Source organism: Tamandua tetradactyla, chromosome 14 (assembly GCF_023851605.1).
Source record: "Tamandua tetradactyla isolate mTamTet1 chromosome 14, mTamTet1.pri, whole genome shotgun sequence".
Lineage (NCBI taxonomy): Eukaryota > Metazoa > Chordata > Mammalia > Pilosa > Myrmecophagidae > Tamandua > Tamandua tetradactyla.
The window spans coordinates 90,788,383-90,807,516 of NC_135340.1; the positions used below are offsets into that span (position 1 = coordinate 90,788,383).

The following is a 19,134-nucleotide window of genomic DNA, read 5'->3' on the forward strand; positions in this document are numbered from 1 at the left end:
AAGTTAAGAGGTTAAAAAATACTCCTGAATTTATTATCTTTTTATCATTTCCAGTAGTCCCCATTTCACTTGAAGATTTGAGTTTTCTTCTTGTATCATTTCCTTCCAACCTGAAGAACTTCCTTTAGTTTACTTATAGTGTGATATGCTGGTTATGAATTCTGTAAGTTTTTACTTTTATCTGAAAGTATCTTTATTTCAACTTCATCCTTGAAAATGATTTTCATAGCTATGGAATGTTAACGTGGCTTTCTTGTAGCACTTTAAAAATGTCCCATTGACTTCTGAGCTCTCTTGTTTCCGATGAGAACTTAGCTATTACTTGTTTTGTTTCTTTGTGTGTAATTGCCTTCAAGATTTTATCCTTATCTTTGATTTTTAGAAGTATGACTATGATGTACTTAGGGGTGGGTTCTTTTGTATTTATCCTGCTTGAAATTCAGTGAGCTTCTTAAATGTAGTTTATGCCACATTTGGGAAATTTTCTGTCACTGTTTTTTCTGCCCCATTTTTTCCTCTACTTTCAATCTGGGACTCCAGTTACACATATGTTAGGTATTTTGATATTCTCCCATAGGTGATGGTGTCCTCAAAATGTACGCTTTGAAAACTCTACTGTATACTTGTGAGAGAACAAAAGTAAAAAGTGAGGATATCTTTGTATTATTATGCAGATTTTTTTGTATGCTGTGTGACAGGGGCACATTTCTTTCTTTTCCATGTGACTACCCTGTTATTGTAGCACCATTTGTTGATTTTTTAGGGGGTGGCTGGAGTGCAAGGCCAGGAATCGAATCCAGGTCTCCCACATGGCAGGTGAGAATTCTACCACTGAACTACCCTCATACCCTCTTGCAAATAGTTATGATCTCAAAGGTCCCCCGAAGGTCTTGGGGGGCCCCTAGGAATCTACAGACCATACTTTTGGGTTATTTTTTGGACTTTGGGTTCTGTTATATTCCTCTAAAGAATTTTAACTTTTTGTTTTAGCAGGCAGTTAGCTTGGCTGAACTCAAACCCCAATCCTTATCTTCGCTGTTAAGTTATTTTAGTCTTAGCCAGGCAGCTTAAAATTTGCCTCCTATATGCTTAATGCAGTTGACAGAGTTTTTAGAAAAGTTAATATACAGTGTTTGTGGTTCTGCTTTTGTGAAGCTCTCCACTTTGGAATTTTTCTTCACTTCACTCGTAGCCACGAGTGCTGTCTTCTGAGTGTTTCCTCAAACAGTGCAACTGACGATTTCTGTCCAAAGTGATTACTTTCAGCCTGACTCTAACCCCCATTTAGGGAATCCACAAATACCCCAAGGGAAAAGCAGGGCTGACCTTAGTGTGCCTCTTTCCTCTTCAGAGTTCAGGCTACTCTAATGCTACCTGTCTTTGTTACTCTCCAATATATTTAAACAGTTGCTTTCTGTATTTTAACCAGGTTTTATGGGTGTTCTCAGCAGGAAGGTTAGTATAATACAAGTTATTCCCTCATGACAATAAGCAGGAGTTCTGAGGCCCGGAATTAAATGCATTACTTTAGATGTGCTCTGACTAGTGCAGAGTTGGATTATTATCTCCTAAATAATATTTTAATTAATGCTACTTAATGTTACATTAGGTTTTTGGCAGCCATACCCCACAGCTGGCATGGGTTATACTTGTGGACATCCAAAATCTCTCTCTCCCCTCCCTTACCATTCACACCTCACTCACAGTTGAATTACTTCCTGTTAAGTCACATCTCCCTTGTTTGTAATAAGGCAGTGTTTCTTTGTTTTTAGACCTAATGCAGAACTTCCATTTATCCTTATTAAATTTGGGTCTGTTTTCCCTACCATTGAAGCCCCTTGAATCTTTTAAAGTTTGATATTTTTTCCATTCACTTTCTTGCCAGCATTGTATTATTTGAAGAGCTTATGTTTTATTGCCAGTTTTGGAATTGTTATGGAAAGCATCACCTCTACTCTCTTTATTGTAAGTAGTAAATACTTAATTCCATACTTCTCCAAGTAAGCGGACATAAAAAGGCAAAATTTGAGGAAATATATCCATAACACAATGATTTAGTTATACTTTTAAATAAATTTTATTTTATTATTCATGATACCGTATCCATACATATAAAAAGTAATTGAATTGATATGTATGCAGCAATTACTGGTATGCCTATGGATTTATAGTTCCTGCAGGAAAGAATTCATATCCCAGTGATGGGAACCATTGGACTCTAGCTTACTGCTTTCACAAAGACTTCTATTCCTTTTTTTTTTTTTAACAAACTTTTTATTTGGAAGTAATTGAGAGCTTATAAAAAGTTGTGTATGTCTATACACACATATATACATAACTTTACTTATGGCAGTAAGTAACATCATGGCCCTTTACTCATACATATTTCAGTGTGTGTTTTAGTTTAACATCGCTGGAATGCACTATACCAGAAACAGAATGGCTTCTAAAAACGAAATTTATTAAGTTGCAAGTTTACAGTTCTGAGGCCGTAGAGATGTCCAAACTAAGGCATCCAGAGAAAGGTACATTAACTCCAAAGGAAGGGCTGATGACTTTCAGGGTTTCTCTCTCAGCTTTCTCTCCTTGTTTTGTAAGGCTTCTCCAGGGACATTTTCCTTCTGCATCTCTGAAGGTCTCTGGCTGTGAGGGCTCTATTGGCTCTAAAACCTTTTCCAAAATGGTTCCCTCTTAAAGAGCTCCAGTAAGCAACCCCACCTTGAATGGGTGGAGACACATCTCCTTGGAAACCATCTAATCAAAAGTTATCACCCACAATTGAATGAGTCACATATCCATGGAAAGAATCAAAGAAATCCCACCCAGCAATATTGAATGAGGATTAAAGAACATGGCTTTTTTGGGGTACATAGTAGCTTCAAACTGGCGCAATGAGTATTTCCTAAAAGTAAAAAATATTTTCTTACATAACCAAAATATAGTTATATTCCATATTACAATTTTGTAAGTTGATATTCCAGTTTTGCCAGTTAGCCTAATAATTTCCATTGTTGTATTTCCCTAAACAGAATACAGTTTAGGGTCCAGTGATGCATTAAGTTGTCATATCTTTTTACCTTTCATCTCAGAGTAGAAGTAAGGGCCAGTTCTTGGTTCTTATTCAGCCTGTCATAGGCTCACCCTCTGCATCTGGGCTGCCAGGGAGCGGCTTTCCTTGTGTTTCTGCTCCTACTCCCTACTTTCATGGCCTGGGGCAGCTAAGGTGTGCCTTGTATCTCTGGGGTAGGAGTGGGGGACAGTGTGAGAAGGTTGACAGGTTGAAGGTGTTTGGGAAGATACCTTAAAAGTAGGGGAGGGCAGGCCACGGTGGCTCAGCAGGCAGACTTCTCGCCTGCCATGCCAGAGACCTGGGCTTGGTTCCCGGTGCCTACCCAGGCAAAAAAAAAAAAAAAAAAAAACTAGGAGAGAAGTTTTAAATAAAATAAATTCTTTATGGTCCTACTTGCTAAATGTGGTCAACAAATTTGGCACTAGGTTTTCTAGAAGCCAGTTCATACTGAGAAACAAGATCTGTGCCCTGATTTACAGTGTCCCTAAGGTAAAACAAACAAATTGCACATAAGAAGCATAATTTGACCTTTAATCAAGATCAGAGAGATATACATCCCTTGAGTCTTTATAAAGAGGACACTATCGATTGGCATCCTTAACAATATTTTTACTGTAAATAGGACAGTGGGTTCATAGGGCCATTTCTTATGATGTCCTTCAATGTAATCCAGTTGCCAAATATTGAGTACAATACCACAGGTGCCAAAATTATTTGGTTTGGAGCCTGCTGGTCTGTCTTATTCTAGGGTAAATTTTCCAGACTTGTGATTTAATTGTGAAACCCTTCGTCAAATGTAATCTTACCAAGAAGTCCTGTATGTAAAATAGAAAAAGCAGAGTTGAAATGGGGTGTTGTAGCTACAGTGCTGTGAGAGATTCTGACTCTTCTGCACATCGTAGGACTGCAGTCCTAAGCACGTTGTAAGAACCATTTGTCCAGGGAAAAGTTGGTAGATTGCAAAGCCTCAGAGAATTCTTCACATCTATACCTACCTGAACTGAATTTTTATTTTTTCTTTGTGTTAGTATTTCAACTACATTATTTTAAATTGTCACCAACTCTTTACTATTTTCCCTTATTCTCAGACACTGACCTTTCTTTCTACCTAACGAGTGAACTTGTCCTCTCTGCAAAAGCAAAATGATATAAAACAAAAACTCATTGTATTTACGTGGTTCAAAGAAAGAGGTAACCCTTTTGTTTAATACTGGTATCTCTCCCTGTTCTCTGGATCTTGTCATTTCCTACCTCCTTTGAGACAGTGTTCCCTTAGTTACCCATTCTCCTGTCTTCCTATCTGCTGCCTCCTTTCCATAGCCTTAGAGATGAAAAACTCTGTTTAATTAGCAGCCTCTTCCTCCCTAGTTTACAAGGCTTTTTTTTTACTTTTCTTGCTACACTAAGCTTCCTAAAAAGTAGCTTACATTTGATATATTCGCTTTACTTCCCTTCTTTTCTTTAAAAATTTTATATAAATATATAAAGTTATATAAAAATAATACAGTGAATATCCCTGTCTTTACCACCACGCTTAAGAAACAGAGTCTTAAAATACAGTGGAGGGGGCGGTGCAGCAGTGGCTTAGTGACAGAGTTCTCACCTGCCATGCCGGAGACCCAGGTTCGATTCCTAGTGCCTGCCTGTGCAAAAAAAAAAGAAAAAAAGTTTGTTTGTTTTTTTTCATGTATTGAATACCTCTTTATGATTTTTTCCTCTGAATTATCTATTCATGTCTCCTGCCCACTTTTTTTCTATTTGAATTGTTTGCCTTTATCTTATTGATTCTTCTAAGTTCTTTATATTTTCTGGGTACTAATCATTTATTAGTTATTTGTTGCATGCCTTTTCTCTCAGGTTACAGTTTTTCCATTTTTTTATTATGTCTTTTGATAAACAAAAACTTTTTTAATGAGGCTGGACTTAATTTTTCCTCTTTCTGATGTGTATTTTTGCAGCTTAAGAATTTTTTCGTAAGGTAGGATCTTAAATTGACCTCTGTTTTTTTCCTAAATGTTTTAAAGTTTTCATTTTCACATTTTGGTTTATTATCTACGTTATTTGAGTTTTATGCTTGGCATGAAGTTGGTATTCTTTCCTTTGCAGCTACTCAATTATTTTATCACCATTTGTTACACAGTCCCTGCCCCCCCATCCCTAACACTCAACATCCACCACACTGATCTACAATGTCTCCTTTTGCATATTAAGTTTAAGTATAGTTACAGGTCTGTTTCTGTGCTCTGTTCTGTCCTCTTGGTCAAGTTTTTTTGTCACTGTACCAATATTGCACTTAAAGCTTGATAATAAAGACATCTAGTTTTGGGCAATCTCCCCCTCTCCCATTCTTCTCCAAAATTTTCTTAGCTCTTCTTGGCTCTCTACCTTTCTCAGCAGTTTTAGGATCAGTTTGTCAAGTTCCACAATTGGAATTTTGATTGGAAAGTGAGTATCTAAATTTAACCTATTCTACTGAAGCATAAGAAAACCTAAGACTATATTATATTATTTTAAATGGGAAAAGTATTAATTGGTTCCCAGTCCATCTAAAAACCTTAAATAATTTCCTCCCAAATTACAAAATCTTAATCATTAATATGAGTCCACCAAGATTTTCTGTGTAAAATAAAGCATGTAAAATATCAATTAGTTATTTAACACTTAACTAAATTCAGTAGTTGGTATATTTCTGGACAGAATACAGTGATACTGGACAGTATAAGATATTTACTCTATACTCTTCCAAAAGTGTGCCATAAAATAAATAAACAATGAAAAATATGTTAAAGGCACATGATGAATACAAATAATTTAGCTAATAATCAAGGCCATTTAAACAGTGCTGCTTTACTGGTTGAAAAGTTGTCTGAGCAAGATTTAGCGGATAGAAGTGGGAAAAGGAAGTTGTAATCACTGTCACTGTTCAGTGCTGAGACAGGTGTATAGATAGTGCCATTGAAGGGGCTCACAGCCGGATGCAAAGAACTGAGGACAGTTTTCTCTTCTTGGTACCTGATACTCCAGAAATAAGTGATTGTAGCTGTTGCCCAAAGCCTTAAGGATCAAGCTGTAAGATGAAAACAGTCTCAAATGGAGGTCTCTTTATGTTTGCTTGTGGTTGTACAGGGTGAGCATAATCTATCATCCTGGTGGGGAAATAGCTGAGGTACAGCCTCAGGGACAAGACTGTCTTGGATCCACAAGCACCTTATACGTGCACTCGTGAAAATTTATTGTAATTGTTTTTCATTTGAATAGTGAATTATGGGTTTAAAAAAGTACGAGCTACAACAAATATTCAGGTTACAAACATTCTTCATGTAAGGAATATTGGTTGTATAGATTCATTGGAGAGAGAGTTGATATTTTTCTGATATTTGGTCTTGTATCCATGACTGTGATTCATTTCTCCATTTATTTAGATAGTTTTACAGTTTTCTTTTTAAAGGTATATAGGAATGTAACTGACATATATATGTTGCTGTTATTAAATTTACCTGTAAAGTGTCATGGTTATTTTATATACAGAGTCATGTCTTCTGAGAATAATTAAATTTTGTTTCTTTTTCTTAATGTTCTTATTAAGTGTTGGGGCAATGTTTGAATAGAAGTGGTAATGATAAACAGGCATCCTTGTCCTTTAAAGGACTAGGTATGACATTTACATTCTGATTTTGGTGGATATCCTTTATCAGATTAAAGAATTTTCCTACAAGAGGCAGTGCCATATAATGGTTAAGAGTCCAGAACTTATAGCCAGATTGCTTGGATACAGTTCCTAACGTTACTACTTGCTTGCTGTGTGATTTTGGACAAGTCATTTAACTTCTCTGTACCACAGTTTTCTCAGCTGTTAAGTGATAATAATAGTCCCAACTTCATACAGTAATTGTGAGGATTAACTGAGTTAATATATGGATAACACTTAAATTGGTGCCTGGCACACAGTTAAGTGCTATGCATTAGCTATTTGTACAGTTACTATTGCAAGTCCTAGTTTCCTAGGGGATTTTTGTTTTGTTTTGTTGTGAAATCATGGACAGGTGGTGAATTGTTATTTCTTTAACTGATGTCTGACAGCCTCATTGGATTTTGTTAGCACATTAATTGGTATTTATTGAGCTTATAGACTTTTAAATCTTATGCTGTGACTAGAATTTAACTTTAACTAGTATGGCTTTTTAAGCCTTTGCATACTTGGTTGTGGTTCCCACTTTATCTTTATTTCTGTTTTACTTTTTATTAGCTCTGTGAATGAGGCTGACCTTACCTTCCTAATCATCCAAAAATATAACAGCATTTTGCAATCACTAAATAGTATGTTACCCAATGCCAGGGAAATGTGCTTTCACACTTAGTGTAGCTTCTTAGTGGGAGTAGATTACTTTGTCTGCATGTTAGTATTTTACTAATAAACCAGCAAGTCTATTAATAATTTTGAGACTAGGTGAATAGAGGCCAAAGTAGAGTTACTAGATGGAGTGGCAGCTTTGGGAGAATTTACCAAGACAAGGAATTTTGTTTCTGGGTTTCTCTTTTGAAAATTCAATAGCGTTGAAATGTCTCTGTAGAAACAAACTTTATAGAGCTATTTGTATACAGCTGGGACTGAATTTACAGACTGCCTTTCTGGCTTGCTAAAAAGCTGAAGATTGACAACCCCTTTCATACTGCATTACCCAGCTTAGCTTTTAACTCCAAGAAAACTGTGTTCACAAATTGATGCTCTGTTCCTTTGGGGTTGGTATAGAAGCATTAAATTGTACTAAAATATTCATATGTGAGTGCATTTAGCTGAGAGCAATTGATGTTCTATTCCCAAGAGGACCAAAAGAATTGCTATATGGACCTGCAGTCCAGAAACCACCCTAAGCATGCTTCTTAAAGGTAATTACATGGCCTGGGTGCTCAAAGTCCTTACAGTAAAGCCTAAAATGACAAGGGAGAGGTTGTAGAATTTATAAACTGTGGTTTGAATGTATAAATTATTTGGTGGTACAATAGTTAAAAACCTTTTTGCTAAACATTGGGAGTCCTAATTATATTTTTAATTTGTTTTCTGAGCTAATTTTTATTAGACTGATTTCTCTAAATGTTTATTTCAGAGGACCAATATCAGTAAAGTTTCAAAAACCCATTATCACTCTGTTATATAAATTTAAAAATTTTAAGTTTTGCAGAGTTTATTGAATTCTTTTTCACATATATGTTGCAACTGTTTAAAAGCATGCCACTGATATGATAAATTGACATGTCTTGTAGGGAATCAATCTAATTTAGCAGCTGGCATGAAGATCAATAAGAGTAGACAGCAAATCTTTGTTGTAGCTATTTTGGTGTGGTAACTTGGAAAGAATAAACTATTCTAAATTTCTTTTCTTATTCTAACTGTGCTGTTTTGATTATTTCATATAAAATGTATTTTTTTCAGGTATAGCTTACATATGATAAATATGCACACAAATATCAAAGAACTTCAGACATTGTCCTAGAGGGAGATATTTATTCAGTGAATAATTGGTCACTTAACGTGTAATTCAAAATTTGTGTGCACTTCAGAACCATAGACATGAATACTAAGATATTGTACAAAAGAAAATTATAATAATTTAACTGTATATTAATATTAACCAAGCTTTGTTTGAAAAGGAATTTGATAAATGGTATTGTGGGTGGGGGAAATATCCCATTTATTTTAAGTGAGATTACTTAGAGACCTCCAGTTAGATTAGATTTATTGTTAAGTTATTATATTCTTACAGGCATTGCCTTTTCACCTATTATTAGATCTGTTTCAATTGTTTTAAGGCTAAAAGGTGCTTCAAGGAGAGTTTGTATAACTTGGGCTGGACTTCACAACTTGGATTGCTTTTTAGCTCTGATGAGATGAGCTCCTTGGCATAGAAGTTATCTAAATAATTTTAGGTTGAAGTTAAGGAAAGGCTATGCAGTAAGCAATGGCCTATTCTTCTTAGTAATTTTGGGAAAGAGGCAACTTGATGCGTGGAAAGAATACTATTTGGAATCAGGAGTCATGGGTTCCAGTGTCAGTTCCTGGGGCCTCAGCTTTCTCATTGATAAAATAAAGGATTGCATAGATAATCTCAGAGATTTCCTAGAATTCCAAAATTCTACATAGATATATATAATTTAGTACATTCTGACTTGGATCAGTTAAAGAGCCTTACTGATAAAAAAACTTTTGACATACTTTTTATTTGACATGCTAAAATGCAAAGCTTTGTAATAGACTGCTCATATACCCAGTATCTCAATGTCATATACCCAAATAATTCAGTGTAAATCAAGCCTCTGAATAATTTTAGTCAAGTATATAATCATATACTTGGCTTTCCATCATTCCAGGGGTATTTGAAGCATATCTTTCCACAATGGAAAATATCTGTATTAGTGTAGAAGTTAATTAGGTAAAAGCCAAGCATTTAATTGCAAAATAATTACCAAAATTATATTTTGTATAAATATTTTCTTAAGAACACTTATTTCAGGTCCTATACATCCTGTGTAATCAAAAATTGTAAGTTAAAATAACTACTAAAAGGTTAAAGATTCAAATTTCACTTTTTTCTGGTTTACATTTAAACTTTTGAATAGCAAGTCACAATGTAGTAAGTAAAAAAAATAACTCTGTATTTGAGCAGCTGGGTTATTAAATTTACATTTTGAACAAAAAAAATGTGAGGTACATAATAAAGCATATGCTAGGGGTATAAAATTGCCATTTGCTTGGAGCATTTGATGGCTAGACCAGTTTGAGGAAGACAGTTATTTACTTGGCTCCCTATACATCCTGGGCAGGTAAAAAGAATGTGGAGGAATTTATATCTAAGGATGAATTTAGGATTTCAAAGAATCTTTGACTAAAAGCCCAAGCTCCATATTCTCTGGCTAATGGCACCAAGTTCATCTACTGAGACGTGGAATGTCCACTCATGTGAGAAACCTTCCGAGGCTAGATGAGGATGGCTGTTTTTGCTTCCAAATACCAAATGTACTTTCTGGCTTTGCTTCTGGACATTTTCCTTTAATGGTTATTTGTGACCAGATATTGACTTCATTGGAAGCCAGATCAAAAATCTGAAGCCAGAACGTGTCAGCCACTTTTCAGCCCAAGTTACATAAATTAAAACAAACAAACAACAACAAAAGAAAAGACAAACAAGGTATATTTCCAGGCCTCGCCTCGTCTGTGAGTCGGTGTTCTTGATGGCCCTGCAGCAAGTGCCTGTGTTACGGGTCTGTCTTAGAGGCGCAGCGAGTCTAAAAGGCGGAGCTTAAGCCGTTATTGATTACAGGGAACCGAGAGCTAATATACAAGCTGATACTTCTCGTAACATGGGTGAGAGGTAATGTTAGCTAAAAATGACAGTACTTTTTCATATGCAAAATTAAGTTGACTATCTCATCTCAACTTGTTTTAAGAGGGATTTATCTCTGAGATAAATGCTTTTACTGGAGTTTTAATAAACTAGTGACTACACTTAAAGGTTGTTATCAGTACCGTAACAAGTACTGAACTTAGCATCAAAGAACTTGGCTTGAGAAGCCTGCCTTTATCTAGGTGTGTATAACTTTGAACAACTCATCAAGCCTGCCTGAGTCTGTTTTCTCTTCCATAAAATGAAAATAGTGTCCACCCAAAAAGAGTTACTGTCATGGTTAAGTGAGATAATACATTCAAACTACAGTGTAGTTACGGGCATATTACTTATACTCATATGTACATATAGTGATTATTAGTAAGCAATTTTAAATCCTGATAAAACTGAAACTACTTTTTCTATAGGAACATTGCTGAATGGGGCGTACTTTTTTGCTTTTAAGCCAGGAGTGTGGATGAAGTCTTCCATTCATGTGAAACTCAGTTTAGCTAGAATCCTGCCTGAGAATTTCATAATACAGTCGGAAAGCTGTTTGAGAAAAGAGCTGCAGATAGTTGTGCTTTGCATTTTGGAGTCTCTTCCAAAAAGAGAAGCGACTTAAACACAATTTGGCAAATAGAGGAAATAATTTGGCCTTTTTAATGAGCATCAAGATGAAATATAGCAATATTAATGCACAGTACGCTTGCAATAATTAGAAAATGTAGTTCAGTTAATCTACTTCTCAAAGACAGATTCATTATTTGCTATGATAAATTGCATTTAACTTCTAACCTGGCATTTGTCCTATTGTATTATGTTTTAGCTGTAAAAGTTGCTGTTTAAGGTATGCCTCTGTAGTGTACTGAGTAAAGAAAGTTGTGAGAGCATTAACCATTCTATAAACCTCTTGTCTTGACTGAGGCAGTTTCACGGGTGTTGTTTCTGAACATAAAACATTGGCTCTCTGAACGCTAGTTTAGTTATAACTACTTATGTGATGTTTTTAAAGAATTTTGTCTTGGCAGAAATGTAGTTTTTCATGTTCCTTCCCCACCTCTACCTGGAAAGGAAGACTGTTGCTGGAGAAAAAAATTAAAAGACTGATTTTTCAAGAAAGGAAACAATATTGGCTTGGTTTTTCTGCTCTGAATGCTCCAGATTTATCCACTCTGCTCATATTCGTATTTCATATAAACAAAAAAGTAAATGTTTAAATCTCTCCTTTCTACTTTGTTTAAAGTAAAGCAGATCTGAGGTTGCTACAGGCAGAATACCATTCCAATTCCAGAAAAAATGTGAATTTATGAGTTTATATTATAAATTCTTATAATTTCAACTTCATATGCATTTTTTTTACATGACCAACTTGATATGTCTTGGTATCTGAATCTGGGTTACGTATCCCTGCATGGAGATTGTGTTAGAAGTTTATATAGAAATTCACCCCAATTTCCTAGGCCAGCACTGTCTAGGAGGTTGGGAAGAAATTCTAACTTTACAGCTGGTACTAAATGCAAGGAAGAAACTAACAGATATCAATGAAAAGAAATTTGTAATAATATTTAAAATTTAATATTTCAAAATTAGCATTTAATATTTTAAATTTAAAATAATGTATTATCCCATGAAAATTGTATAAAGTTAATAACAACTTTCTTTGCCTATAAAAAGTAATAGTTACCATTTTAAAGTGAAATTTATGATAGTTGACAGTTTCCTGTTTTATTCAGAACTATAATACATTAAAATGGCTTCTAAGTTTAAAGATTTCATGACAATTTTAGTAAATAATAACAATAATAGAACTAGCTCACATATTTTGAGCACTTCACATGGATAGTTATTTAGTTATCACAACAATCGTGTCATTAGCTACAGATCTTTTTCTCCGTTTTACACATGCAGAGATTGAACCTTTGAGAAGTTATGTAGCTTGTCCGAGAGTACAGTAAGTGGGCATAACCAGAATCTAAATCCAGCTCTCTCTGATGTTACTTATTTAATTATAATAGCTTTCAATAAATGTATGGTTTGTTATTCTGCTCATGTTCAACATTCTTGAGTTGAAGTCTTATATCATTAATTTTCTAACATCCTTTTTTTTTAATATGTCTTTAAAGTTATAAAAATCTAAGTATCTCTTTAGCTGCATTCCACAGGTTCTGATATACTCTGCCTTCTTTTGGTGTTTTGTTCCAAGGACTTTTAAATTTCTGTTTTCATTCCCTTGACTCAGATTTAGATACGTTTTTTGAAAAGTGTGAGTTTTTGAGGATAGATTTTTTTAGGTCCTTCCGGAGTTTTGAGAAGAAATATCATTTAATAGAGAAGAAGATTTAATAATTGGAGAATTTCTAACTTAATGTACTAAACCAGTAATTTTTGTCTGCATTTGGTTTTCCCAAAAGAGTCTACTACTACCTGAGAGTTGGTTGCTTTTAGTCTTCCGTTTGTAACTAGTGGCCATGCTCTTGTTTAATCTGCTGTCTCTTATGCTAGTCTTTTTTCTTATGTATAAACTACTTATAGATAGATAAAGATCTAAAAGGATGGAGATGAAAAGAGAAGGTGGATTCTTGTTGTTGTTGTTGTTTTTATATTTTTCCTTGTGTGGTATTTTTTAAAAACAGTTTTATTCATGCACCATACAATCCATCCTAAGTGTATGATCAGTGACTCTTGTATAATCACCTAGTTGTGTCTCGTACTAGTCTTAAGTTCTGTCATACTGCTGACTTTTCCTTTTGGGTTGTGCCACGGAGTTTGAAGCATCCTATAAGTGATCTTGTTCTAAGCTGGTACAAAGATCCATACCATTCTACCTTCTACATCTACTGTCAGACCGTGTGCCACAAAGCCTGCTAGGGCTCAAGAGAAGGCTCTTTTTAGCTCATTCTGTGATGATTGTGCATCTGTGCTGTCCAGCACAGTCACCACTAGCCACATGCAGCTATTGAGCACTTGAAATGTGGCTAGTAGGAATTGAGACTATGTAATTAAAATTCATTTTACCTGTTCCTTTTATTTTTATGTGGCTACTAGAAAATCAAAAATTAAATATGTGGGTCACGTTTTATTTCTGTTGACTATCTCTGTTTTGGATTTAACCAAAGGTTTAGGTTAATATCACATGTGCAAGTAGGGGACAACTTTTTCCTTAGTTCTGTACTAAATTCTTTAGGAGAAGCAAGAAACTCAGATAATACTTCTTGGCTTGTAGATTCCAGGTTTCATGCATAAGATTTGGGTAATACAGGAGTGATGTTAGAACATACTTGATTTTGGAAGAAAGGAGCCAAAAACCAAATAAGTCATCTATCAGAAAATACTCTGACCACTTTGATTCGGAGGGTTGGTTAGATTTCTGTGAAAATATTAAGATTTCATTCTAACCATTTTCCTTTCTCAGACATACAGGTTTGTCATCAAGCTAGAACCAAGAAAACCTGCTTTAAATACTTGTTTTGTCTGAAGGACTAAAGGAGCAGAAACAGATGGAATAGGCTGTAAAAGTGGGCTCTTGTTTGACATAGGGTAAGAGTAGCAACAGAAGAATTCTCTTTTCCTGGTCTGTTTCCAGCTCCTAAAGGTCTTTCCACTCCTCTGTGTACAGAAAGTGAGGGCTTACGTAAGAGATCAGAACACTAACATACTTCTTTAACTTTCTCTATGTTGGATAACAGATTTTTATGATCTTGCCTTACCTGTGTTATTAGACTGAGCTTCATGAGGACAGGGGACAAAGAATTAGTCATCATTATATTACCTATATATTGCCCACAAGAATGCCAGTGACAATAAAATAGTAGTTAGCCAGAGCCACACAACCTTTTTCCTGTTATGGTGCACTTAGAAAATTATAATATTTGTACTACAGGGGATTCTGACTAGAATAGTAGTATTCTACAGTAGAATCCTACTAGTATTGTATATAACTCTTTCATATGATTTAGGAGAAAAGTACCCCTTTCTTTCTCAAACGACTTTACTGCCATCTATTGGAAAATTGTTGTAATAAAAATGCAGATCTATAATGACTATGACATGAATGGTGCCCCCCCACGCCCACCGAGTTGTTTGTTTTACAGCCTACCCAGCTGTACATGGTAGCCCTAAGACCACCTTGGGACTCCACCTGGCCACCCTGTGGGCCGAGAAAATCAACAGTTCAGCAAACCACAACCCTTAAGTCACACACACTGTGTGTACCATGCTGAGGACTGAAGCCTCGAAGTAACACTGTGAAGAAGAAATGCCAGTTTTTCAGATGAGCAAACTGAAGCATTGAGAGGCTAAATAATTGGCCCAGGGTCATGCATTTATCAGATGGCAGAGCTAGGATTTGAATGAGGCAGTAAGACTCCAGAGTCGAAGCTCTTAACCACAGCAGTATACTCCTGACAAACCCCTGTTAGATTGTGTCCGATGCTGCAGTTTCTAAGCCTTACTGCTATTTCCATCTCATCCTACTGTGAAGAATGTAGACCTCAGCCTCTGAGCGAATACACTTAGGATGCTTCTATAGTTGTAGACTTTTTGGAGGTTCTGCCAGTCCTTGATTGTATTCTCCATATTTCTGTCCCTTCTCTGCATTTCAGAATAACCTAGTCCTCTTACCATTCTGTGGTTTTGTCTCTTCCCTCTAGTCCCCATTCTTGAATTGCAGAGTAACCAACCCAAACTGCTACTGGCTGTGGAAGGTGATTATTTCTCTCACTCTAAAATCTCTCCTTCCTCTCTGTCTGTTCCTTTTTTTAATTCCCCCTCTTTTTGAACACTTAATTGCTGTTCTCCCCTCCAACACTGTCTTTTATTTTCTCCTCAAATTACCCACTTACTTACTATTTGATTTAGAAGGAAAGTGCCTTAGGGCAGGAATTGCCTTATTATATTGTGAAATTGTATCTAAAGTGCTCCATAAATTAGCATCTGTAGAGAGTTTTGTACATACTAATTATTATTATTGACATACAAAAATGCTTTCTAAACCACGAGGAAGTATCCTAGGATATTAGTCTAATTGCCTGAACATGTTTTTTAAAAAGAAGGAAAAAGCCTCTCTTCCTGCTTGAGAGAGCTCTCAGAGGCTTAGAACAGCAGCAAAAAAAATCCCTAAACCCAGTCTGGGCTTTTGAACACTTACGGATTTATTCAGAGAACCATGTTTGCAAGACAGTAAAATAAGGTCCTGTTGGCCATGTGGACCCATTTGCACTATTTATGCCAGTGCGAAAGGCAAGAATGACTCTGAGCACCTGCCTTTAGTTTGCTTTGGTTCAGAATCTGTTACTTTCTTAGCTGCATTTATGGATACGGTTGATGGAATTCATTTGGGAGGGGGGCGGGGGTATGGGAGGGTGGGAGGGATTGGGGAAAGTGGGGGGTTAAAGCAAATTTCATTAATACTATGTAGATGTTTACTGCCAGAATGAACATTTTTTATTAGCATTTTATGATGCAAATGGAGAGGCTTTTAAGACTTGTTGAATTTTAATGTAGATGTATGTCAGAAGGACTCGTTTATGGAACTATTGATCATTTCCAATGCTTGCTTTGAGAATATACCCAGAAGAGTGGTTAGGAAAAGTGACCATGAGATGGTTTCTTTCTATCTATCTAAATGACTTGCTTTAAAAGAAAAATATTTGCATTAGAACTTCTTGCCATGATGTGTAGTTCTGGTTTTCCTCAATCTGAGATTTATTAGTATGTCTTGATTAACAATTTAATGAGCATCCCCTTATGAAATAAAATGTTAGAATAAATGAAGTGACTTTAAAATTATCAATTGAGGTTTGTCCGTCTGTCTGAAATAGAAAACGACAATCATTTTTTCAAATAAAAGAATCCCAGTTATCACTCATGTGAATGTCCGTGTGAGGAGAAAGGACAATGACAGCGCCTCATTGTGTTGTCCAGCTGTGCGTGGTCATAACAGTATACTGGGTTTTCCCAAGATAGAGCCCCGGGTCATGTGATTACTTTTATCCTCATCCATGTATTTTGCTGTCTGCGGTACACCTCTACACCCTAAGACACAGTGTCTCAGCAAAATTCCTCTTATCTGTGATGATAAATATAAAGCAAGTTGAATCAGAAAATAAGTTCTAATTTATTTTTAAAAGAACCTCTCTTTGGAAGCAGTGGGTACTTTGTGTCTTTAGAGGCTAGCCTTCCAGAGGTGGGGCCCAGGGATACACCACCAATATGCTGGATTGTTACAGGATTCAAGATGTAAGAATTGAGGGGTCATCTAGTGTAGTGCTTCTCGACTCTGGCTGCACATTAGAGTATCCTGGGGAGCTTTAGGGAAAAGATTTATATGTGACCACATACACTTAGGTGCTGTAAAAATTATAGCATTAAGTGGCAATCACATCATTCCCAGATCCTAGTTGGAATGCTCTTTTATTTTGGAGCAAGCAGTTGTTAAATTAAATCATGAGCAGTGCAGGAAGCAAGGTGAGGCCCCCTTAACACAGTAACTGGCTGTAGAATATCTACCCAGTAATAGAACTAAGCATGACAGTGCCTTCCACCTGTTATTCATGGTGAGGAGACTTCCCCTTCAGTTGTGACAAAACCGTAGTGTCAGTTTAGTTACATATTAGTCATGCCCCATCCCAAGCAGGGCTTTTTAGTTCAGCTTATGTGTGGGTAAAGCTTTTTGCTGGAACTTTAATTTTATTGAGTAGAGAAAATGGAACAACTAAGCTCTTTTAATTTTATGACTTTGAGTTTCTATGACGATAGCTTTAATTTTCAAAATGGATACTTTAAAACTTTTATATAAGAGGACTGGGAACAGTAGTCAGTCATCATTCCCTTCATGTTTTGATTGTTGGAAGTTGTAGGGAAGGAAGAGGTCCAAATAGCATCATCAACATTTACTTAGAAACTACACTGTAGGAGGCTTTTTTGTTTTGTGCTGGAAATACAAAGTTCAGCCCATGCCTTTGAGAAATTTATTTGGGAAGATCATGTTTGTATGTGTGTGTTTAGAATCTGTTGATACTGGTTTGTATTTCTGATTTTTCCAAATATGAAGTTTCATAAATGTGTCCTAACCATCGTAAGAAATATCCTTTTGTGAGAAAGCAATTAAATAAACAAAATATATGTGTATGAGTATATGTGCTTATATGTTAATGTATAGTGTGTGTGTACTGAAAATGAGTGTATATAGTGTGTATGAGTTGGGGGTGACATCCAAATGAGTGGCACAGACAAAATGTTCTGCATCATGGGGTCATTGTGAGGTTAAGTGAAACAGTTGATGTCAGATGCTTAGCACATTGGCTTGCATGTAGTAAATGCTCAGTTCTCACTGTCCACATATTTATTAATATACCACCACTACTCAGGAAGTCAGAAGAAAATAAGGACTGTGCATTGGGGTGACCAGGGAAGAAAGAAAGTGATACATGTGCATCTCTGTTTTTAATTTAAAATAACTTTTTCAGCCTAAAACTTAATTTGAATGGCAAACATGTTGGAAACTATTATATAAATATGTATTAATGTGGTCTCTTTTGTTTCAGGAACTTTATATTGCTGTGGGAATATCTGGAGCCATCCAGCATTTAGCTGGGATGAAAGACAGCAAGGTAACTATACACAGAAATGATAGTTAAGAGAACAGGTTTTCAGTATCTAAAATCTAAGTTTCACTGTGTTTCCACATAGTTATAGAGCATGTATTGAACCATTCACATTAACACAGATCTGGAAACGAAAAAAAATGTAAGCACTGTTTATCCGCTGAAGTCGTGTCATTGATAAGAGAGGCAGTGCTGTCTCATGGGACGAGGCCTGAACCCTAAGTTCCAGCTCCACCTCTGGGTAACTGCACAACGCATTGTGTCTACACCTTGGTTTTCTCATCTGCTAAAGGTGTGTGCTGGCTAACGAGCTCTGAGGTCCCTTTTAGCTGCTAGTCTGTAGGTTGAAAATGTGGGGCATAAACAACTTGATGAGGCTCTGACCATCCGACTGGCTTATGAGTTCCTGATTCCTGATTCTTTGTCTGTTTTACCTTTGACTCCTGACACTCCCACTCTCATAAATCATCAGGATCTCTCTTCTTGGGTTGTTACTAAAGTATGACCAAGATATTTTGTGTTGGAGTGTCAGGCCATCTTCCTATCTCAGTAATTGTTAAAATTACAGCATACAGAGGAAACACCTGATTGTAACTTGCTACTTGGACTGTATCTGGAAGTCCTGTGTAATGACTCTGGAACATATATTTCAGAATATGACACATTAATTCATGCATAACAATGTACAGTTTGAATTATGAACTGAGTCTTTCATGAAGTCAGAGATGCCTCTGACACTTCTGCATTTATGCATTCAGATGGAAGCTTGATATAAAAGGTAATAAAACTTTTAACAGGTTTAACTTCTAACTTGAAGAAATGCATGCACTACTTCCTTGTAGTCTCTAAATGATTGGCCCCAAACCAGTCAGATTTCACAGTTGGATGGCAGGTTGCTTTACTGAGCTTTGAAAACAGAAATGCCAGTGGGGAAAATATGATTGCTGCATTAAAGGAATAAAAAACACTCCAACCCATCAGCCTTGAAATATATTTTTAGCAAGATTGGTTCAGACAACATGTAGAATTCTGTTACTATAAAATAGAAGATTCTGCCTGCCAAGAAGATCCTGGGGAA

The 19,134-nt window shown here is 36.0% G+C and overlaps 1 protein-coding gene across 2 annotated transcripts in view; it reads left to right on the top strand.

Moving 5' to 3' along the window:
- Positions 1-19,134, top strand: part of ETFA (electron transfer flavoprotein subunit alpha) — a 112,419-nt gene that overhangs the window by 82,490 nt on the left and 10,795 nt on the right. For both annotated transcript variants that reach the window (XM_077128477.1, XM_077128476.1), the window contains one exon: positions 17,997-18,062. In XM_077128477.1, the coding sequence (XP_076984592.1) occupies positions 17,997-18,062 (66 nt within the window). The remainder of the gene's footprint in view (positions 1-17,996; positions 18,063-19,134) is intronic.